At 42.0% G+C, this 24108-nt stretch overlaps 3 protein-coding genes across 17 annotated transcripts in view; 2 read left to right on the top strand and 1 right to left on the bottom strand.

Annotated features, from left to right (window-relative positions):
* Positions 1–1392: 1392 nt before the first annotated feature.
* Positions 1393–12698, bottom strand: LOC131214029 (E3 ubiquitin-protein ligase ZNRF2-like). 13 transcript variants are annotated; one of them, XM_058208353.1, is made up of 9 exons: positions 12407–12696; positions 11051–11438; positions 9750–9788; positions 8473–9555; positions 7923–8096; positions 7506–7643; positions 5869–5964; positions 5670–5775; positions 1393–5378 (listed from the first exon to the last, which is right to left on the bottom strand). In XM_058208353.1, the coding sequence occupies exons 5-9, from the start codon at positions 8020–8022 to the stop codon at positions 5321–5323; spliced, it is 498 nt and encodes a 165-aa protein (XP_058064336.1). In that variant the 5' UTR covers positions 8023–8096; positions 8473–9555; positions 9750–9788; positions 11051–11438; positions 12407–12696; the 3' UTR covers positions 1393–5320. The 13 variants fall into 13 exon arrangements, with proteins under 13 accessions (XP_058064336.1, XP_058064331.1, XP_058064329.1 ...); XM_058208348.1 differs by having other exon boundaries at positions 8473–9788; positions 11051–11179; positions 11270–11438; XM_058208346.1 differs by having other exon boundaries at positions 8473–9788.
* Positions 12699–13761: 1063 nt separating this feature from the next.
* On the top strand, positions 13762–15140 carry LOC131213625 (mitochondrial GTPase 1). The gene is made up of 2 exons (XM_058207702.1): positions 13762–14357; positions 14436–15140. Exons 1-2 carry the CDS (start codon positions 14038–14040, stop codon positions 15067–15069), a joined length of 954 nt encoding a protein of 317 aa, XP_058063685.1. The 5' UTR covers positions 13762–14037; the 3' UTR covers positions 15070–15140.
* Positions 15141–16660: 1520 nt separating this feature from the next.
* LOC131213214 (lysophosphatidylcholine acyltransferase) overlaps positions 16661–24108 on the top strand; it is a 12023-nt gene continuing 4575 nt past the window's right edge. The window contains exons 1-3 of one of the 3 annotated variants that reach the window (XM_058207209.1): positions 16661–17224; positions 17981–18126; positions 20435–20652. In XM_058207209.1, the coding sequence (XP_058063192.1) occupies positions 17021–17224; positions 17981–18126; positions 20435–20652 (568 nt within the window). In that variant the 5' untranslated portion in view covers positions 16661–17020. Of the gene's footprint in view, positions 17225–17980; positions 18127–18593; positions 18616–20434; positions 20653–24108 lie in introns of those variants that run through there. The other 2 variants (XM_058207210.1, XM_058207211.1) reach the window with 2 other exon arrangements.

Below are 24108 nucleotides of genomic sequence, written 5' to 3'. Positions count from 1 at the left end.
CAGCAAATGCAACACATGCAAAATACATCGATTGCACGACCATTTATGGTATTATATGATTCAATTTCACACTCTACCTACCTCGACTTTCTTCTTTGCACGTTTTGAGAACCATTCAAACTAAAAACGCTGACGCTTAACACCAAACTTATTACAATGCACTGGACGCGCGTTATATGCGTTCTATGGCGGACATCACTGATGCTATTGAAAAAGCCTGCGTCTCTCGAGTAAAAGAAGCTGTACTGTTAGTGTGTATGTGTGTGTAATGGTAAATGTTTGACAACCGGAACTCATGTTTGCCATTTGACAGTTCCATGCAGAAATTCGAGCAGGCTCCCTAACGCTGCAAATGCGGAAGCATTAGGGTGACTGCATCATATTTATCATAAAATATTGATAAGCCTCATTTTTTAGCAAAAATGAAATAAGGTACATACTATGAAATAAATCAATCGGGCTGGATTTCCGAATCCGAATTTCCGATTAGGCCGAACCAAAATCTCGTTATTTGCAGTCCACGCTTCGTCTTAAAATTTTCTGTCTGGGGTGCTACATCAGGCGTAACGTAATGATTTTGACATTAACGATTAATACCAAACTGCTGCGGCGCTGTCAAAACGTTTACAGCTCGCGCGAGGCGTAAACGCCGAGCGTAATTATTTTTTTCATACGCTTTAGTTACAAACAGAGGATAGTTTAAGTTATTATTTGCTGGTATAGCAACAAAATCGGAAAAAACAGAAAAAAATATTCAGATATCAATTAATTTCTCTTCGATTTCTATTTTCTCGAGCCAAAAACACGAACGTAAACACGTTTGACATTTCGTTTTTTATATTTTTGCTGCCACACGAAGCATAAACGGTTTGGCATTACAAATTAATTTTACGCTAGTTTTCACGCTTCGTGTAGCCGCCTAGTGTGAGTTGTCTTGCGTGTTGAGCTGCATACAACATAAGTTAATGTAGCCAAGTAACACTGTTTTCGTTGTCCAGGTTAATTTGGAAATGTTTGATTAAAACCCATAAAATTTGGCTGAATTACCCTTATAAAGGAGACACATTTTCATTTTCTGAAATAACAGAAAATAAACGCTACACATTCTAGCGTTAGGCCTAAAGGTAAAAACTCATCCACCACCAAGCATTCCATTCCGAACAAATCAAAAACGCGTGCCAGGCGATGAATAGAAGTGTCAAAAGTCAAACCAGCAAACTGGCTGATGAATTCTTTCAAAAATTACGTTATGCGAAATTGTGTCATTTAGTTCTAACATTTACAATCCATTTGGTTCATTTGGTCCATATTGGCTTCTTCGAGCATTCGATTCGATTGAGTATTAGCAAAAGAAGAAAAATGAAACAAATACCTGCATATTTGAAATTTTTTCGTTCTCTTTTATTTTCTTTTACGGGTAAAACTTTTATATGCTCACATACATATACATAGATGGATAATTGATGTTTTTTTATTCTCTGCGATTTCCATTTCGCTACACAATATTTTAATTTTTATCATTGCAGTTTGACGACGACACTAATGATCTCGTTTTCATCCTGCGTCATGCTACTTTGTTTTCAATTTTGTTCATTCATATTCCTATTTTCCAACCAATACTGCTCCAGTAGTCTCACATTTTGCACCATTTTTCAATTTTCAACCACTAATATTTTAATATAATGTGTGTGTTTGTTGCCATTTTATTTTTTTTTTAATTTTTTACCAAATATGGATAATTTATAGCAGACGTTTGAAAAGCACGGTTCCGGGGAAAACTAAAACAAATTATGGAGCGATCACCCAACAAAACAAGTGCAAACTGAGTCACTAGTTGAACATTATTATTTTAGTTTTTCAATATTGAACAAGGTATACGAGATAATTAATAATAGATATTTGAAAAAGTTCAAAACATCAATTTGAATTTGATGTTGATGTTAAACAAAAAGTTTACGAACGTAGTATGGATGTTTTTAAATTGTCTCAATAGTAATCACAGATTAAGATTTCGTCACACATGTTCTTCCGCATCCTTGGACACAATTTCTTTTTTTGTTGTTTCTAGTACATTTTTGTTGCGCCTTCCGCATTACTCTAACACATTCTATGTCCCACATCCCACATTTTTTTAGGAGCATGAACATATTTTAGCCTCACCGTCCTATGACTCGTTATAAGAATTGTTGATATAAAGATTTTTTTCGTCTCAGGATTCGTTTTCACTGCATCATATTAATAAACCCTATCAATGTCATAGCTATTGTTTTACCCTCGTGTATAGCTAATATTTTTGTTATTATCTCTTTTATATGTATATTTTATTTTATGTCGATTACATGAATGCAATCATTTTACTTTTGTTCTTTCCTTGATTCTTATTCCTTGTGTATCTGCTGAATGCTGAGGTAATTAAAAATGATTTGAATCGAAAATAAATAAATCCAATATGCTATACTTTTGTTCGCCATCGCTGTTGTATTATTTCGTTGTCACTTGATTCGTTTAAAAGTTTTATCTTTTTGATATTCACTATATGTGACACATTATGTACGATAGGCTCCAGTTGATTGAATTTTCCTAATATGCTGCATGGCCTCGCGATATAAACTTTGCATGCATATATTTTCTGCCTGATCGTTTGAGCTAACACATCATTACTACGTACGCAGTCCTAACCTCTGCTTGTAGTAAAAAAACCTTGTTAAAACTGACTTCAAACATATGTAAACCATTCAATTTGTCTTTATGTAAATATGTAAACCATGAAATCAATTGAATACGTCGTGAAGCAAATAAGGAATCAAGGAATATTTATACTTCGACTGGAGCATTGGCTTGTCAACGCGAAGGGAAAAAGGACAAATACATATTTAATAACAGAAATGTGAAGCAGCGATAAGTGAATATGTGTGAGAGGCGAACATTAGTGACTAAAGTAGCTGTTCTGCTAGCCTAGTATTGTTGGTCACTTTGCTCATGCTTCCAGCAACATACGTTTACTGCAGAATGGTGTCCTTCAAACTGCATGTGGCTTTGCAAGATCACTGCACTTATCGATTGACTTAATACTTACAAATAAAACGTATCAACTAACAGTACTCATAACGAAAGTGTTTGTGATGGAACCATAATATATGTAACCGGTACAAGAAATGTGCCCCGCTAGATATTTGTAATTTTAAGGGGTCCCAAGAAAAGGGATTTGTAAGTTTTGTGAAGAAAAAAAACTTTCCTAAATATGGGCTTGCTTTGACTGGATTTGTAGAGTAACTTGAGTCACTTATATAAATGGAAGTGACTTTAAAGGTTCACCTTCTTCGACGCTTCTTCCGAACTTAGAAATTCAAATTAATGGTTTATAAGGTTGTTTTGTTTTTCTGTTTTCCTTTTGTTTGAAGATGGAAAAGCTGTGTATCTATGTAAAGCTAACAATTCTAGTTCCTTTGTTGGTAGCTAAAATAGGTATCGATGATAGGTGTATTTACAACTCTGCAAGATCTTTTCTGTTCTCTTGCTATTCCTACCTTTTCCTTGTTTTATTTACTTTTTACTGACTTTTTTTATTTTCTCGGTTTTTCTTCTAAAACGAGGCTAATTTCTTCTCATCGCAAGATGTCGCACAATCAAACAAAACCAAACTAAATATTTATATTTGGATTAAACTATTTTTTTGATGGTCATCACACCAATCTCCCACATTTTCGCCGTTTCTATAACTCGCCGAATGGATTACAGATTTTTAACAAATCTAGTGATGTGGCTATGCGCTCGTCTAAACTATAAGTTGATACGGAGATTTTGCTTTCATTAATCTTACAAATAAGAACCGCATACATCTTTTGCATGTTTCTCGATCAATTGTTTTCTACGTTGATTATTACAAGCAACGGGTCCCTTTTTGTTTTGTTTTGTCTAAAGCTATTATTTCCTTTCTATATTTTCTAGAATATGCTTTCAATCGGCGCTTTCCCACGTTTGATTGGCATCGTAATCGATGCTCTTACGTTATTCTGTTTTTGGCGGTGTACTGCACGATTACAGCTAGTTACTGAGGGTAAATGGTTAGCAAAGCCCTGCCCTGTTATCGCTGTCAATCAGCAATACACCAATTAAGACTTTTAGTTGTTCTTCACAATCTTTAACAGATGCTGAAATTACGCTTTAGCACCATCACTTATGTTTTTTACAGTATTCACCACCACTGTTTATTTACAACATTTGTCACAGCTTATGCATTCTCAATCATTTCTATTCACATGTTCTCGGACTATAAGCTACTCGCTGACTGCATCTCGCAACGATGATCGGCTACGAATAGTGCACCTTTTTGTGAGATTGTTTTGCTTATAATAAATTCGACTGACCGGTTTCTCGAGATGCATTTCGTGACATTGCTTTTTGCCTTTGTTTGTTATACAGTATCACTATTGAATTATGTTTTTCCAACCATTTTATTTACAGTTGTTCGGGTAGACATGTTGTTTCTAGCTATTCGGTGTGTCGCAGTTTTACTTTGTTCTTTAATGTATTTCTGCGTTCAAATTTTATTCAACCCTTCTTACAGAATATAAACAAACGTGCTTTGCCTCGATTTAAGTATAAATCAAATTTGTCTCGTTCGTTCCTTAATTTCATGAATTCGTCTAGCAATTTCACAAATTGATATCCATTAATCAACCAAAGAGCGGCCGCGTGTTTATTTGGTTTTACATTGCGATCGTCCGTCACAAGAACATACTAAGCAGATTAATGTGGTTTAAAATAAACTAAGACCGTCATCTTCCTTTAAACTATTCACACTATACTCAAATATACTCAATGCGACAAAATGTAGTAATTTAAAATGAAACAAAAGTATAAAAAATGGCTTCAATTATCATTTTTTTCATATCAAAGGAGTGTTAACAGCTACGTTAGATTGGGGTAAATAAACATATGACAATATGTGTACTAACAGTTGAGGATTGATTTGTTTTGTATTCATCAAATAGGTTAAAGATTCAACATAGGTTAATTCAAAAAGTAAAAAATCGTTGAAATACGGAAACAATCTCACGAAACGAATAAAACAAGAAACATATGTGAAACCTTCATAAAAGCCATTTGTTGACGGTCTCAATCTTTGTCACGGCACGCTCGATTAGTAATTGAATTTCCATCCATACCATTACAGCATAGTTCGATGTGAAACGTTGACAGTTTGTCCTTACATTGGCTATTAGTACATTACCGAAGGAATCATACTGCAAGAGCGAGCCGCACGGTTTGCTGCATTTATTCAAAGACTCTTACACTCTTCGGCTGACGTGGAATGCCACTAATCACCAGGATGCTCAGGACAACTACGATTGACTTCGAACCATTTGTCGATGCATCTAAATATCAATGAAAAGATAACATTTGTTATAACGTATTGACGAATTTTGGAATTGAAAGCTAATTGATTGGGAGCTAATGGAATTGTGGTCAATTGAGGAACAAAAGCTCTCAGCTGGCGCTTATTCTTCATTATATTTTAATAAAGTCAGTTGCCTACTAGCATTTATGTTGGTGATGGCGGAGACAATTGATTACATCCTAAGTTGTTCTATAATTGTTTCAGTAGCCCCTACTATGTAGGCAAGATGCGACGGTGCTAGGAACTAACTTTATTTCCCAATACTTACCCTTTGTGATAGATACACAAACACGGTAGTCTAGCAATGATATCACCAGGACACAGATCTTCTAGGCAAATAACACATTCACCTTTCGCATCCGCTAAGCAATCCTCTGGATGGTTATTGATAGACCAAAAACGAAAAAGCAATAGTTAAAGGTTTAGGTGGTATTCAGTTTTCAGTGCATTCATCCAACATTACTGACCATTATACGATAAACGGGGCTTTGTTAGGCACATTACTAGGTGACATTCAATGTCGTCAGGCATCACGAATTTGCTACATACTGGACACTTTATACCTGTACATTGAGAAAAGACAAAAAAGAACAAAATATTGCAGTAACACGTTCAGTGTTCAGCGTAACGCGTTCAGCGATAAGCGTTCAGTCGCTTATGAAACTGGCAACACATAACATTCTTATAGCATGTAAACTTCTGTCTGATTAATTTAAATTGCTGAATATTCGATTTTTATTTGTTTATAATATCTAACATATAAAAATTTGAAGCCCGTGCCGCTCGGCAGTTGTGATTCCGGATAAGAAGAATATATTAAAATGATTACGTGATCTGCTCAAATAGGCTTGAACAAAAAAAACTCTTGATGCACCACGCTTCTGCAATTAAAGAAAACTGTCAGTAAAACTGTCACATTTGAGCAAATTTGGTTCTCCTAAGTGTAGATTCTCAGCAACCTCTCTATCTGTGTTCGATGATTGGTCTACACTATTTTTCTCACTTCCTCAATGTTTTTGCCTGTTTTTGATAAGTTCAGGCGTCCAGAACAATCTTCGTCGTTCTCATCTTCAAGGCCCTTTGATAAAAATTTGTACTACCGATAAACGTTACTTCGCCCCAAAGTAGCTTCACCAATTGGCACAGTTGACATTTTGAAAGCGCTAGTGCACTAATTCCGTTTTTCACTTAAAATTTGATACATTTCTTCGATCATTTTTATTGATTACGTAAAAATCGGTGACAAATCAAACGACATATTAACATAGAAGCTGTCAAAAATGAACTAAACATTTAAAAAGCCTTCGTTTGACTACCATCATAACAGCACAAAAAATTGTTCCATTGGCTAAGGCGCAGGAGACTCGGAGAATCGCAAGTTTGATTTGTCAAGTCCTGTTGAACTAGAAGACACGATAACCTATTTCAAACCTAATTATTCAATTAGTTACGGCATTTATGTGACAACTGTCATGATAATGTGAGTTGATGGTTACATGTGAGTTTAAACATCAAGCAACAAAGCATTCCAAAATAAGCTAAACCCAAGCATTACTCACGTTACTAAAATAAGTTGTCACGTCTCTCCGAGAAGAGTGTCCTTTACAATACTTGGTTTGCCATAAATACAGAACACACTATAAGCATTCGTGCACCAAGCATTAGAAAATTAAACTAATTTAGTTATTTAGGCGGCTAATTTAAGAAATAGGCGAAAATCAGTCAAAACCCGTCAATACACTAAAACGATACACTAAAATTCCAAAAAAGACACATTGTCTTCTAATTCTAATTCTAACTGATTCTAATTTTAACTAACTGAACTGATCCTTTAGGATGATCGATTACAACATGTCACGGAATGCTAGCTAAGCAATGCGGTATTATCATCTTTCCAAGCTACCTAAACCATCAATACTCTTTAGAAACAAAAGCAACGACCTAGGAAATAGTGAAAGTTGAACTCAAATTGAAACATGAGCAAAAGAAACATTGATTAAATATTTATCAAGCAGCAAACGAAATGAATCAACATGGGTCTGTCATTCGTTTGCTTTATTCATTCATTGTCACCCATTTGTTGTTACTAAATGTAAAATCTCACCGTTTAATGACCATATGTGAGTAGGTAGTGATGTTGCATACACTCTGCCCAAAGCAAGTGAAGCGCTAGCGGCGGCATTCTCTTCTGCTGAGCTACTATCGGGATCGGGACTAGCTGACGATATTTCGTATGGCGCACCTACAAATGACAAACGGATAAGAGCCATATCAATTAGTGACGAGGCGTGGAATATGAGGCACTATAGCGAGGATGTTAAGCCTTTATGTATAAGGAGATGATTAAAGGCGATTGAAGGGGTTGACGGTAAATAAATGCCACAAACAATTGGTGGAATTGTGCTAACGAAGAAATGACAATTTAGAGTTAAGTTGTGGTCATGTGAAGTTTAGAGTAAAAATTATGTGAGATAATAATGTACAAGGTTTATCGAACACTGAGATTCCAGTGTAAACGCACCTGTAGAGCCGGATACCACCTCACTGCTACTGCTGGTGGAGAAGGTACGAGTTCTAGGACTCTGTTGCCCTCCATTCGCGGTGCTCGCCTTTATTCCCATCGCCTCTATTCATTCAAAGCTTCCCGCAGCACCTTCTTTCTACGATATGCACACGTGACGATCGGTATATATCTCTGTAAACCACAATTGTTTGTTCTATTCAAAACAGTAGGTGTAGCGCACCACAATTTTTTTGTTACAAAAAAGGACCTAATTAAATGTTTGATGTTATTGATAACGCACTGAAAGTGCCTGGCTCACCATAAGTCTGGTGTTGGCTCGTTTTGGACGCGTTACATTTTCTTAATCGTCGACTTTCCGATGCTGTTTTTTTTTTTGTTTGTTTGTAAGTTGATGTACGTACAGATCCTGGCACCGGTGTATTGTGTGATGTTTTTGGAGTTTATTGCTTGTTGTATGGTGGTTTTATAGTGTTTTGATTGCTCCTTTGCCTATCGTTCCCTACTCTTTGGTGTACAAGATTGTTTGTTTTTTTCTGGTTTTACTTACCACCACTGAAAACAACTTTTACCAACTTCGGTTGACGATTCAGACGATGATAACAACGAATTAGCACGGGGCTATTACCGTTAGCCACAAACAACACTGAGATAGAGCTAGAAACCGAAAGGGACAGAAGAAAAAACACTAGCCTACTGCTAGAGCAGTGCACAAACACTGTATGTCAACAGCTGGTTGCGCTGTTAGTAAATCGAACGTAATCTTCCTTCCACGCTGTGCGCTTCTCGGCCACGATGAATCCTTATTACCGTCTTCCTACTTCCTAATGCCGTCGACTTCTTTCGCCTTCTGGGCGGCGTTGGCTTTAGTTTTGGTTTTTGATCAACATTTCTCGCCGAACTACAATGGAACATAAACTTGTCTCCGCCACTGACCACTATGGCTGCCAATATTATAGTGCGACTTACAGCGGTATCTTCCGGGCACTGTAGTTGTCTTCGGTAAGTCGTCGATTGTCTTTACTGGAGCATTTAGATACAGGCTTTAAGAGTATGTAAGCTGACGATCGTAGAACACCAGAAGCAACAGCTATAGCAACGGCAACAACGCATCTTCCACCTCTTTAGAGGAAATGTTCTTTCGGATGCTGTCGGTAGAGATCGTTGAACGGATTCGTCGCGATTTGTGACGTGATTACATATACATACACCTAACAACGAAAAACCGCCGTGCCACGGTTGCACAAGACGCACAATCACTTACAACACTCGAGTGTGAAGAGACTTTGTGGAAAGAACACGTACGGCAAAACAGGCGCCGTGTTGGTTGACACAAAAAACCAATGATGAAGACACACAGCCTACAACAGCGTATGGTGATCCTTACTGCGACTTTCGTGACCTAGCGGTCGGGTCAGGTTCTACCGCCATTCAAGGTGATGACGGCACAATCTCGATTTTCATCCGTGTTGCAGGCACTTAACGATTTATCGTACCACAATCACCACTGCTCCCTGTCTCAATCCTTGTTCTAATATGTGTTGAAATACACTTCACGAAGGATGCAGCGCAATACTACACTGGGAAGAGAGAGGAAAATGCGCTCTTCACCACACCATGGGCGCAAGGCAAACTTTCCTCCATCGAGTTTGGTGCGCAAACGATATGGCCAAAAAAAGTTAGCTTGCTTTCATTTCTGCATCTGCTAACTAACGAAATGTCGACATGCGTTGTATCCTACAGGCAGCCTTTTGTTGGTAGAGCACAACTAGGTGATGATGGACCGGCCGGCATACTGTGCGGCCAACGATGGTTTCAACTACTGACCTCACTGCAGAAATCTGTCACTTGCAGATGCTGGTGCTACTGTGGGAAGAAAGTCGGAAGCAGTTCATGTAGTATAAGTTGAGTTACGCACAAGAATACGCGGCACGTTTAATGCACAATCGTTGAAAGAATTTTTCGAATCGAATCATCGTACCGCATGGATGCACATCAGCGGCATACTTCTCAGAAGTGAAAGAAACAATCATGAATTGGGTTTTGGTTCATAGCCTATAACAACAATTTTCTTCACTTATAAAACTCTGGGCCACAACTAATTAATTTGTGTCTTCGTGTATTATTAGTACAACCGACTACACTGCTCAACAGACAGCAAAGTTCTGTAAATAAAAACGCACTACTGTGACGGGTCCCTGCAGTCTTCAAGACGACAGCTATCAATTTCCGTCGCTCAATCGAACACAGCTGTTTGCTCGTCATTAGTGTGCAGCAAAAGTGTCGTCATCCAAAGAAATATGCGAGACCGCGTTTGCGTGTGTGTGTTTCCGATTGGCTTTATGCTCGATTTGAACCACCCAGCTTCTCACGCTCCTTGCACCGAACCTTCATCGATAGACACCTGCCGATATCGCGACGTCGATCTCCCAATGAGATTAGGATTGGCAGTATGGTTTTGAAAACGGAGCATCACATAGCTGGCTTCGCAATGAAAACTGTCTTTCTGTTGTCGAATTCTTTGTCCGTAATTTCCGTATTCTCGTCACCGTCTGCTGGCTGCCGCAGTAGTGTGTATGGTCGTCGCAATGATAGCGATAATGGTTACTTGGCTCACGCAAACGCAAACGTTACCCCTCAAACCCCGGTCATTTGTCAAATCTTTGCTCTTTTCTTCAAAACAATCGAGCCATACTTAACATTGAACCTTCTTTGTAACAATTAAAGTCCGTTGCCTTCTAAAATCGTCACACTTTAGCTACATAAAGCCCTGGCGAATACGCTAGTCGAGGCCCTTTAGTGCGTTAAAATAACACTAAAAACTTAAACAACACAACGCCACTTCACTCGGTGTGTCATACACGCATTGTCATTTTACAGAGCATAATTTTTTTTATACGGCGTATATACTAACAACCACCGCCATGCAGTTATGTTGGCGGTAGCGAATACAGGCAAAAGTTTGCCCACGGTAATACCAAAATGTTCATTATATTTGTTCTATTGGAACGAGCACCATCATCTGCCTTGGTGTTCTGTTTACTCTGTTTCGAACTATTCTATTTCTTGCCAATTTCCGTGTAAGCCGGATGAAAAACAAACCCAGTAAAGGCTGGGGAGTGACTTACTTGGTCTGCTTACGAGGGCATCCGGCAGTCGCACATCTTTGGATTGCATCAGGCAATCAAGCGCTTTGGCGACGTACAGCGAGAGGAAAACCAGTGCGCAAATAATTCCATTGCCACTTAGCAGTATGTCTGTCGGTGGATATAGTTTAACTCAACGGTTCTTTAATCTTGCCAAAGTGTACATGAGAGATGTTTACAAACGCTACAACAATAAACCACCTGTTTCCTTGTGCCCAAGCAGCGGCTTGGAATGGACAATACTGCTTCCATTACACGAATTGTTTATCCGGATACGGAGCGGTTGCAGATTTTTCTTCAAGCTACGTTTTAATGCTAGTTCTCGTTTCTTCTTGCATCCTCCCGTTCTATATGCTCGTAAGATGAATGTCTGGCAAGAAAGAATGAAATGCCAACGGATGAAGGGTTTGCGTTTGATCGACATTCTTCGCTACGGAAACACACACACAATATTAGCACACGCATACTCCACTACGGGGATCCACTGAGAGATAACGAAAAACAAGAGCTGTCCGAGGAGCTATCTCCGATCTCGAAGACCGTCAACAATATCGTCTGCTGGTGGTACTTAGGTTCAGAACCATGTAGGATCCTGTATGCTCATCGCTTTACCACCATACCGCACGGCTTCGCATAACCGTTACTATACTACTGCCGCTGTCTACTGCCCTGCTACTTCTATGTAAAGTCGGTTGCCTGCTAGTACCACCGCACCGTGTATCAATAATGCCAGAATGATGCCTAGTGGGAGCTGCTCTATTCGTCAAAAGAAAACATTGAGAACGTAAACAAAATCACATCAAGCTCATTAAAAAAAACCGGTTGTACACACGCTGTCATTGTCCGTAGCTTCGTTTCTAAAATAAAGTCGTCATGCAATTATATTAGTCATGACAGAGGCTGCTGTTCACGTTCTTTTAGTGCTTCTAGCAAACAGAGCAACCCCTTGGTATCATCAGAACTTTAGGTATGCAAGGTGCGGCTGCACTAGTAGGCTACTTACTTTAATCGGAGATAGTGGTTGGGCTTTTTGCGGGCCCGATCGGTCCCGCAATCTGTTTTAGAGAAACCTGAATGGCCTGAATAAAACATGGCGAAATAAAAACGCATCGCCACTCTATTGCGTTTCTACTCAGCCCGAGCAGGCTAGAGGCAGTAGACAGTGTTTCGTACAAGAGCGAAAACAGTGATAGATGTATGACGGATAGGTGGATGAATATGTGTGTTCCTATATGTACGTGTGTTTTTGCGTATGTATGAGTGCATCTATGCGTGCGATGATGTTCGTTGTTGCGACGTACGGAATGCACGGGTAAGGATGAACATCGCCACACTTACCTTGTTCTGCCCTTGCACGTAAGATAGCAACCACTGAGGAAATACGAGTGGTACTTTTTCCCTTTCTTTACATCTGAAGCACGGTATTGCTAACACGATTCCGCCGAAAACCCGGTAGTACGATGGACAACTGCAAATGCACTGCCTACAGCTATTGAATTGATTACCTTTCCAGTTTGCTTTGCTTTTCAGTCTCGGCGACGTTCTGAACTGACAGCGACTGGCAGTATGTCAATAACAGAAGACCGAGCGTAGGGCAGGATGCACAGACTACGCGGCCTTCGATTTGCAACGTTCCCGATTGACAATAGCGAAGAAGTGATTTCATCTAAAGCTGATTTCTATCCGGTCAGACCAATACTTTGCATGGCGCTGCTTTCTAGGTTAAAAATGTTTAACGATGCAAACGATAGGCCGATTTTAATTTCAACTAAAGTCGGTGGAATACTGTTTAAGTGAATGTTATCATATGTTCCCTGCTTCTTAGGTAATTGGGTGATGTAAACAGACGCTTGCGCCATCACCAACACTACTGCAAAGTGTAATGGCTGTCAATATGACAATCTGGCTCCCGATGATTCGAGTGGATTGAAAACTATCTATAACAAAAAAGCTTCCTTATTAATTAAATGAAATCTGATAATGTTGTTTTTGTTATATCAGAGAAATTAACAAGTCGTAACATAAGAGGAAAGTATTCAGCCTACGTATATAACTTGTAGGTGGGACTCATATTCCGGACGTTCCTCGCTGGGTCAATAGGACTCATGGTCGTTTAGACTTCGACATGTCCCACGTGTTCTCGGGGTACGGATTCTTCCATGATTGCCTTACATGGGAACGGGCTTACATCTCACCTTACGGGCTTACTATCTCCTGAATCACCGGAACACGCCATGTTCTGCTGTGATGAACAAAACCGGGTGAGTGTGGAGGGAGCGGGTTACCAGGAGGATCTACCGTATCGGGAGCTACAATAAACAAAATGACTAACTAATCATGTTTAGAGAAAAACAACATAGCATACTTAAGTCTGTTCGGAACTAAGTGTAAGTTGGTTTGTTTGATGAGCATACATGGCTGTCTACTTGGTCGCTTCGCCACCTAAAAAAGCATGTAAGCCGTGACATCACCTAGGTATCCTGTCTAAAATCGTACGCAAAACGTGTGTTTATGTTTCATGATTCGCCTCTCGTATGCCTACCATTTCTGTTAAATCGATAGTGTGGGTAAAAGCCAGGTCCTTGATAGCATCGCCGCATCTCGCCAACACAATGCCTGTGCAATAGACTGCTGAAATAACGTTAAAACAATTTAGAATGCAAAAAACTGCCTTCATTAGCACCAACGTGATTGCATGGTGATGGCTTTCGCATAAACTTCACGTAAGAAAATAACAGCGAGTGTACAATACACCATGCAGTTAGTTGGTGATGACGAGTTAACGAGTTGCTTACTTCCTTAAATGTTTGACCTATAATTACGACATTTACTTTTTCTGACCTCATGGAGGCGAGATGTGTCGGTGCTAGTAGACAACTGCCTTTAGCGCTTCTCGTGGGTCTGTTGTTTGCCTTCCCCTGTTGTATACGTTTAAGTTGGCTACGAAACTGTCCCTGGGAACGAGTAGGATGCAAACATTTCGTTCAACTTTTCCGGCAGTTTCCCGGGATCTGCTAAACTGGTTTCCGGGCCATATGGGTAAGGGCATGAAGCAAATGCAGCAAAAGCTAAAGCTGGTGGACTGCGTGATAGAGGTACATGATGCACGAATTCCACTGACTGGACGTAACAGAGAGTTCCACTACACAATCAGCGGCATCAAACCGCACATATTGGTGCTGAACAAAAAGGATCTCATTGAGCGTCGAATGGAGGGCCCAATTCGCGAAAGGCTCCGGCAGCAAGACTGTGAAGCAACGCACATTCTATTCACGAACTGCAAGAATCAGTAAGTTAGGGCAAAAGTGGTCCATACCCAGTCAAGGGGGTTGAAATTGTTATGCGTTGTTCTCTTCTCCACCATCAGGAGTTGCAGTGGGGTACGTAAATTAATGCCATTAGCCAAACAACTGATCTGCAGCTCGGACCGATTCAATCGCGCTATCCAGAAGGACTTCTGCATCATGATTATAGGAGTGCCAAACGTAGGAAAATCGTCTCTGATTAACGTGCTACGAAATCGGCATCTGAACAAGAAAGGAGCGAGTCAGGTTGGAGCAATTGCCGGCGTTACGCGTAGCGTACTCAATCGTATCAAGATTTGCGAAGATCCTCCGATTTATCTGTTGGATACACCGGGAATTCTAGAGCCCAACGTTGTCGACACCGAGACGGGTCTGCGATTGGCATTGGTTTCCTGTTTGCAAGACCACCTTGTCGGTGAAGAGTTGATCGCTGACTACCTGCTATACTCTCTAAACAAACAAGGCAACTTCAGCTACGTTGAGCAGCTGGGACTGTGTGAGCCGACCGATTCAATAGCGGAAACACTGGTGGCTTGCGCATTGCACCACGGTCAGCGCATCCGTTGCCGACAGCTAGACGGCCGGGAGGTCTTGCGTCCCGATATATTGATGGCTGCGAAACACATGATTAAGTCCTTCCGGATCGGTGCCTTCGGCAAGGTGTCATTGGATTACGATAAAATCGATTCTCTTTGAGGAGTGATCCAAGTGATGTGTAGTAGTATAAACCATTTAATAAACAGCCGTTTGATGTGTCTATGCACTGTGTCAACCGATAGATGCAAACACCCCGATTAAATTAAACTGAAACATTCTGTTCATGCTGTTCAAGGTATTCACCCTAGCTTTAACACTACCGTACAATACTGTCCAAAGCTAAACGGGGAAGAACATTGCTTAAGAGATTTTGGCAACCGGTGGCGATTACAGCCTGAGCCTTGACTCAATTCTACAACCATCGCCAATAATACCAAATTATACCAAAGCAATGTGCCTCCTACTATTCCCTTTCCTCGAAACTGTGAACTAGAAAAACGACAGAATTGTTAAACAAATTAGAAGGATGTTTAAAATGATTGTTGCGCCCCTGTCACTTTTGTGGCGGTGCAAAGGTTCCCTGATGCAAGTAAAGACCGCTCGGTGGTTAAATCAAAAATCAAATCTGTCACTTCTGTCGTCCACCTGTTCATCACTTTCGCTTATATGAGCATAAAACACCTCTCTTCCCCAGTGCGGAATCCCACAGGGAGCAGCCTCAGCCACAACCACCACCGCCTCCGAGGAGACCGAGGAGGAGTGCCGATGGCTCCCGTAACACGTATCGCGACGAATCGGGTTTACTCGATTGAGAAGATTCCCAGTAGATCAAATAATCAAACCAAAAAAAAAAAAATTACTTTGCTAGTAGATATCGCGATTCCCGCATTATTTTGCATTCAACCGATATTTGTTTGGCGCCAACCACAATCTTGTGTAGTGTGTGTTGTTCACGCGATAGTTCGCGGTGGTTCTCGATCATGTTTACTGACGCAAGCTAAAATACATAAATGCTAAATTGGTAAATTCCTCATGCACACAGTTCATAATTATATTGGTACCCTTCACCCGACTAAAGCAAATGCTCTGCCGCCTTTTTATGCGAAATATTTGCTTAGTCGATAACGGTACACACTTTTGCAAATTAAAATACGCAACTTGGCACTGCGGGCAGTGGTTTTCGCGAAGACGCAACAAGGCGCGCAAAATCGAACTGCAACCTGTCATTCCGTTTTCGTATCATTTAACTCTGCCCCTCAAGATAAACAACTCGCGCTCGAACGCTGGTGGGAAGTGCTGAAAGAAAAGAAAAGAAAATGCTGACAAAGTATACACAGCGTGGAAACGTGGTTTGCTTGGTGGTGCTGTTCACGAAGAGCTGCGCAGCGCGCCTGCCCCTATAAGTATGGGTGAGGGTCTCCACGTATGTCTGCATGTCTGTATGTGTGTATGTGTGTGTGGAAATTGCGCTGCGTGAACACAGTCCTCGTCAGTGGGCGGTGAAACGCACAGCGCGTGGTCCCGTATGTACCGTGTACGTACGTACGGTTCAGGTGCTTGGTTGAGCGGGTGATTTTCGCCATTCAGCATGAGCCTGTAGGAGAAAGTGTGTGACAAAGTGCGCGTTCAGTGCGACTGCCCGCCGTTGCTCACGGCACGGCATTGTTGTTGTCATTATCATCGAGTTATTAAACTTGAGACGGCGTGCGGGACAACACCTCGACGACGCAGCGGCAGCAGCAGCAGCAGCAGCAGCAGCAGCAGCAGCAGCAGCTTTGGATAAAAGACGAAAACAACACCTCGGCCGGGTGTTTCATCTGCCCCCTTTATCGGTGCCACATCGGTGGTGGCCGTGGCAGGGCCATTGGCGTATGACGCTTCCATCAGTGTCCATCCTTCGCTTCGCGTAACACTCGCACCGAACAGATCAGGATTCGGTGCGTGTGCCCGCGTGTGTGTGGTGCCCGTTTTAACGGTGCAGTGAGTAAAGTCCTCCGGTGCCCGGGCGCTTTCCATTCGTGAGCGTTTTTCTCGTCCGTGTCTGGTACGTGGTGCATCTCGTTCATCATCATCATCCTCGACGTTGGTCCGTTCGTTCATAGCCGAGCAAATGGCAAACGTGGCGCGTGGCACCTTCGATCTCCAAGGCCTTGATCCGGTCGGCAAAGCAATAGCAGCACCAGTGGACAGACGCCTCGCATCGTCGACGACGCCTCAGCCTTCCAGCGATCAAGACAATCAACCGGCCGTCATACACTACGTTAACCCGTTCGTTCACAAACTCGTATGGGACGACCCGATTGACAAACTGAAGGTAAGAGGGACCTATAAAGAAAACCGACCACCCTTTTAGCAAACTATTCCCCACTCTCCACTCTTTCTCTGGCGTTGTCTGCTTCGCTGTGCTTTCTGTACGCTGAGTGTGCGCTCTGCAAAAAAGTCACCAAACTGTGTAAAGCCACCTTTGAGATCGAACCTTCGGCTGTTGACAGTTTGAACCGCCGAGTCGTAAATAAACCGAGAGGTAAATAAATACCGCTTAACCTAGCACTCTAGGCATTTTCGGCTGTCGGTACGTAACCAGCTCACTGTTAAGTTTGACCGGTTCATTTTTCGCAATCGCACAATGCGTTTCCACAATTTCCACTGTGCTACCAGTAGTTTACAACAGCTGATGTGAGAAGTGTTTTTTTTTTAAATAATGCCAGAAAGATGGAGTGACGAGAGTGAACAAGGCGGAGGAGACGAGAGAACAGTACGAAAGGCGGAGAGAGAGAGGAGGACTCGCAAAATGAATTAGAATTGGGTCCTGGGTAGAATTGAGTGCAATCTTTTCTAGCTCCCACGGTGTCAATTCACTTGGTATTGCAAGAATTTTGGTTTTAGAGTGTCTTGCTATTTTTAGTCCTACTGCCCTATGTGAAGTGCGCGATTGTACACCTACGAGTGTGCGCTTATTGAGTATATCCGCTGCCCATAGTTTGGCCAGCTTGCAGCATTCGGCAATGGCGAACAATGTGCGGAATCACACTCACTTTTCGTTCTGTTTGCTTTTTCTTCGTTCCCACAGACTGCCCTGCTCACAGTTTTCCTGCTACCCTTCCGGGTGATGCTGATTCTGGTATGCCTTTCCATGGCGTGGACACTAGCTCACATCGGTCTTTTCGGGCTTTCGGCGGAAGATCTGCGGACGAAGCCGCTGAGCGGTTGGCGCCGGTAAGTAATCGTCAGCCAGTGGCTCTTCGTTGGATTACTGTCTATCTTCGAATCTGTCGTCTGGTGTGCCCTGATCTTATTCGGATGCATGAATCGTTCACTCAGATACACTTACGTGGTAGCACGGGCAACTAACCGCTCAGCTCAGCAACCACCCACAGGCGGTTGCTTTGATTTTCCCCAGGGCAGGCAGCTGAATGTGTACGGGGGTTGACAGAAAGCAAGCGTTTGCCATAGGCACATCCGTTCCCGTTGGCGCGATCCCAGGTCGCCGGTCCAAGTTTCAGCCAGTTTTCATCACATCCGGCAACTACAAATGGCCTCGCTATCACGCTACGTCGAACGGGGCGCTGCCACGTCCCCGCCGTCGGACTTTACGGACGGGTTCGCCGTCCGCCGTACTCATGAGATGCTCATGAAACCAATCTGACCCGGCAGCGTCTGCGGTTTGGACATTTTTCGGACAGCGTCCGTGTCTTGGATGCGTTCGTGAGTACTGGGATCGTTACACGAAACAGCGTCTGGTAGAACCGTAGAACGGCCGGTTGGCGGCTACCACTCGAGCGCGAATTGCTTCATTGTTACTTCTAGACCCCTTTGACCGTGGTGCGGCTCGAAACGAGGTCGAATTTTCGGTCACCTAGTAGTACGTCAGTACGTCGGTTGGGAGAGGCAAAATTTATATCTCCCATCAGGCGCTTCTGGTTACTCGGTTTCGGTAGTCTGCTGATTGATTGGCTCGCGATAGAACCTCAAGCTGGTTACTGATCGTTTTGCCAACCTTGTACGGGGCTAGCAGGTGACTTATGGCACGTAGTTGTTTCGGTGCTATCCTGCTATCAGTACTGTGTAAAATTGTTTTGCGGGCTCGTATGGCACTCTGATTTCCTGACGTTCACGTAGTCGTTGTTCCTCGTTCACCATCGTTTCTTTTGCTTGTGAGGTTGTTGCTCTGCTTGCCTGAGCTCTTTATATTGGCTTTGACTATCCCGCGTTCTGTGCCCCTTTATCACACGAAATGGTTTTTTGCTTTGTTTTACCACATCTTTACACACTTCGTCGAGCCAGCCCGATCTGGTCTTTCCACGATGCGCACCCAAGACTTCTTGAGCACAGTTCTTAATATATGCTTTCAGAGTGCTCCATCGTTCGCTACAACGCTTGCATTCGCTCCTCTTTCAGGTTTTCCGGACGAGGAATTTTTCAATCTACAATTGCTATCGTGTCGACTGGCTTTCACAGTCTATCGGTGGCGCACTAGCTTCCCACCGGTTGCAGTGTCGAAATCTTCCATCAACGATTTTGCGGTCAATTTTGGGCTCGAGACTTTCAAACTCGTTTTGTAGTATGCTTTAAGAAATGGTCGTTTTCGTTTTGATGATCGACCTTCGATCTCGCACCACATAATTTTACTATTGCATTAGCCAAGATACAGGGTATCAATAAACTCATCGTGGATACTGATCATGATCATGATAGGCGATGGACCGATGGAGTTCGGTTGCTTGATTCCGGCTTAATACCGGTTGAAACCGGCCATTTATGATTGGTGTAGCTCAAATCATCGAGCCTAGTGATCATTACAAAAGCGGGCAAATAAAAAACACGCCTAGTAAAATTTAATAAAAATATCGGAAACAAAGCAGAGGGCGAAAGTGACGGCCATGCGTCAACATCGTCCGATTTGTTTGTAAATAGTTTTCCGACATGCGGAACGAGCGAACGCGTCGAGCGCTTCTCGTTACATCGTGTTGTAGACAGTTTCCACTTAACTATCCAATGCGATACGCTTTCACCATTTGTTGGCCAACATTGACCGATCGATCGAATTGCAACGTCAAACTTTCACACGTCTGGGGGTTTCTCTCATGTGGCAGATAGAGCGAACCGTCTTGCCAGTATAATAAAGACCAAGCAATAATACAATCCTGTGCTACTGAATCCATTGAATAACAATTAACAACGTTCGGCCAATCACCAACATAACCTATTGAAGAGCACATTTGCAACAGGTTTGAGCCAATGTATTAGACAATCTATTAGCAGACAGTGTATTCATCGTGTAGTGGCTTCGATTCGTAAATGGCAGAAACTCTCACCAATAAGTTCATTCTAGTTCGTCCAGCCTAGCAACAGATTTAGCGTCCATCAGGTTTGGGCGACTCTGGAGGTGTTGATTTTCTCTCATTTCTTTCTGTTACCGTTTCATGCTCCCCTGGTCGAACAACAAATCAAAACCCTGACAAACAAATCTTATTGTTTTCGTTGCTGCTTTGTGCCCCGAAACCTGCACCCGGAACCCGTGCAGCCAGCTGCGTCACCTCACCGCCCTGGTGATGCGCGCCTTGTTCCTGTGCGGCTCGTTCAACTTCATCCGGTACAAGGGAGCGCGGGCGTCCCCGAAGGAGGCACCGGTGATCTGTGTCGCCCCGCACACCTCCTTCTGCGATTCGATCGCTGTCGTCGTCTGCGGTCCGTCGGCCGTCGTCGCGAAGTACGAGACAGCGTCACTGCCATTCTTCGGAAGTAGGTGGAAATGGAACTGAATGTCCAGGTTGGGAAGGATTTGGGTTTTCGGGTTTTTTTTTTTTGAAAAGACAGTTGACAGTTGCTCCGGGGTTGGTTTGTAGGTTTACCGTCGGTGGTGGGGGGCGGGGAGCTTTGCCGCAGCGCATGTGCTGCTGCGCTGCACAACTTTTCGCAAACGCCTTTTTCGAGACTACCACAAACACACAGTGCGGAATGCAGCGAAACCGCGAACGTATGCAATATGCTAGGGACACATACACACACGCGCGCGCGCGCACATACACAGGAGTAGGCAGGGAGAGTAAGGTACAGACAGGCCGTGTTGTGTGGGTGTCCAGAGCAATACTTTCCCTGAAATACTTATCCACCCATTTTAATTCGGCGCTCAATCGCTGTTGTTAGCCTTGTGAAACAAGGACGCAGTGGTGTGAGAAAAGTAAAAACAAATCATAACACAACAACAAAATTCGCCAATACGCCTTTTAATCGGTGGGAACGGCGGTTTCCACCTTCGTGTTCCCGATTGAAATGTGTTGCGGAAGACTCCAAATAGAATCTTTATAAGGCTTCAGGAGAACCGAACCCTTTTTCATCGGTCCAGGTCGCACTGCGCTTCGCGTGAGCCGAACGGGCTCTGCTCTCCTTAAAGACATGTGTTCCATCGACTCTGGCTCCACCGACGACTGACGAACGTTCGCGCGTTTCTCATTTCATTCACATCACTTATTCGCCAACTTCGCCTTTACTCATTAAACCTCCATCACTCGTTACATCGCAGCGGAAAGTGCATCATTGTACATTCTCTACTTCCCCCTCTCAATGGCTCTGTCTCTGCTTCTTGGTCCTTTGCATTTTCTTTTTCCGTTCGTGTCTATTCAACTGTGTGGTGTTCCGCTTGGATATTCGATTTCAGTGTTCGGATAAAATTGATTACCGGGCATTGAGTCATTGCGAGAGCGATCGAACCTATTAGGAGTTACAAAAGGAGTTTTTTGGCAAACGAAAAAAAGCAAATGGTGCTCACTGTTGCAATCTTATGTAGGGTCACCAATCGTCATCCGATAGAAAATGAAACTAAAAAAGAATGCAGTGAAAAAAGCGGAAAAATCATACAGGCTACCTAGAATGTGTGCCCATCATTAAGAGAATGGATGGTTCGCTTCGAGGGTTCACTGGACATTATTATTACTAGACGTTAAAATTCCTTTGTGTAAATTATTTCTCAACTCTCGCTGAACCCTCAAACACTCCATTCCCCAACGCTGTGTTGGCCGCAAACCCGCTCGGTTGTATGCGCAAAAGAAAACTCAAACGTGCTCTCAAATGCTCAAATGTTGCGGCATTGTTGCTGATGTTTCAGGTTCATGTTTTTCCTTGTGCGCTTGTCGATCAGGACAGAAATGCTGTTTGCTGCAATTATTTCCTTCTGTACCACAACCACTTCTTCCCGTTTCACTTCGCTGCGGGTCATTCTATGCAGAGTGCGCTGGCGCACTCTGCACTTTTGTTTGGCTTTGTGTGGTTTACTTGCATTGGGTGAAGTAAAAAAAATCCTCACACATCGCAATCACACAAAAATAAAATAAGACCCTCCTCCCTTTGACCGGGAAGACACTGACACAGCATATACACAGCTGGCCAATGAAATAGGTAAATGTGTAAATCTGGTACAATTTGAACTGCACGAAAGCCACTACTATACCACTGATCACCAAATTGATACTGTACTTAGATACACTAGTTTACGTCATTTTTTTTGCTATTTTGTTAATATTTATGTGTAAAATGACAGGTGTTTTACCACTTATTTCGACAGCAGCCCGATATGGTCTGCTCAATAAAATAGGTAATTCGTTATATACGCTACAATTTTACCCGCCTTTTTGTAAGCAATAGGTTTATTTGAGCTTGCTGCCAGCATTTTTCAATTGTGAATCGAAACAAAATCGTTGTTTGCAGGTAGAACATCCAGAATGGGCAGAAGCACTTATTGCAACCCTGAGCAAAGAAAGATTCTGAAAAATATGCGTAAGGAAGGCGCGACGTACGAAAGCTTCGCCAAAGTGCTAGAAAAATCAGTAAATTTTGTGAGAAATACTTTATTTTAAATTTTAAAACCAATCCGACGACAGATCATCACATATCACTTTTGGCCAAAGCGGATCCGTTTGGTTCGTCCAGAACGATTTGCTCAATAATAAATAACATTATTAACCCAAAACCCGTCCATAGGCCGTTGCAAGAAGCTAATCTACCTGGCCTAATTGCAAGAAAAGCTCCACAATTGATTTAAAAAAAAAATCATAGATGCAACAGCTTGCTGCTCAATATCGTTCTTGGGAAGGTACTGAAGGTTACGAAAAATTGGCATAATATTTTATGGAGCGACGAAACCAAACTATATTTATTTCGGGCAGACTCGCAGACTAGTATGTTTGACCTGGACCTGCTGGCAAAGAATTCCATCTTAGGTTTACAAAATTAACAAAAACTGTAAAACATGAAGGTGGAAAACATGCCACTGAGATGGGTATTTCAACAAGAAAACGATCCCAAGCATACGTCGAAGCTTATGAAATCGTGGTTTGATGGCGATAATGTGTCAGTTTTGCCTTGGTCAAGTCAGTCTCCTGACTTAAACCATATTGAAAATATGTGGAATACCTTGAAGCAAAAGTTAGCTGGACAATATTTTTTCAACAAAGAAGAATTGTGGCAAAAAGTGCAGAAGGAATGGTATTCCATTCCAGCAAAAACTTGTCAGGATTTGGTCGATTCGCTGCCAATGTCTGAAGAGCTTCAAAACAACGGCGGATACACAGAATAGTGACTAATTAGGAAATATAATATTGACTTTTGATATTAGCAAAAGTGTAAACCGTGTAAATTCATTAAAAATTTGCCTTATTCACAGATTTACCTATTTTATTGGCCACGTACTTTTTATTGCTTTCTATTGTAATAAGTGAATTCCTAGAATTTTTCACCTCTTTTAGATCATTTTTATCTGGTTTTTAGTACTATTATCTTGTGCTATCATTGTATTACCTATGAATTGGTTTTGAAAAATGATCAAATAATGCAGCATAAATACATTTACCTATTTCATTGGACATTGACATCCACATTGACTAGCGTAAACGAAAACATTGCTCCTCTCACACTGTGCATAATTGTAGATTGTAATATTATAATTTAAAATCCACATATTTAAAAAAAATTAAAATAGGCAAAGATATTTCTCCAACTTCCGACCACAACCGCAAAATGATAATAACGTCCACTTGGTCGCTTTCGTAGCGCCTGTATTTGGTGCGATTAGGTGCTTTAAAAAAAAAGTAGTTTAAGAGGAAACATTGTCATTACTGTTGGGCTGGCTCACGAAATACCACGCTTGCAAAATCGTGTTAATCTGCATTTTGATTTGGCGAACTTTTTTTTTTTGTTTGAGTG

This window comes from Anopheles bellator, chromosome X, assembly GCF_943735745.2.
Source record: "Anopheles bellator chromosome X, idAnoBellAS_SP24_06.2, whole genome shotgun sequence".
Classification (NCBI taxonomy): Eukaryota; Metazoa; Arthropoda; class Insecta; order Diptera; family Culicidae; genus Anopheles; species Anopheles bellator.
The sequence above is the reverse complement of the archived record's forward strand: the minus strand, read 5'-3'. Positions and strand labels throughout refer to the sequence as shown.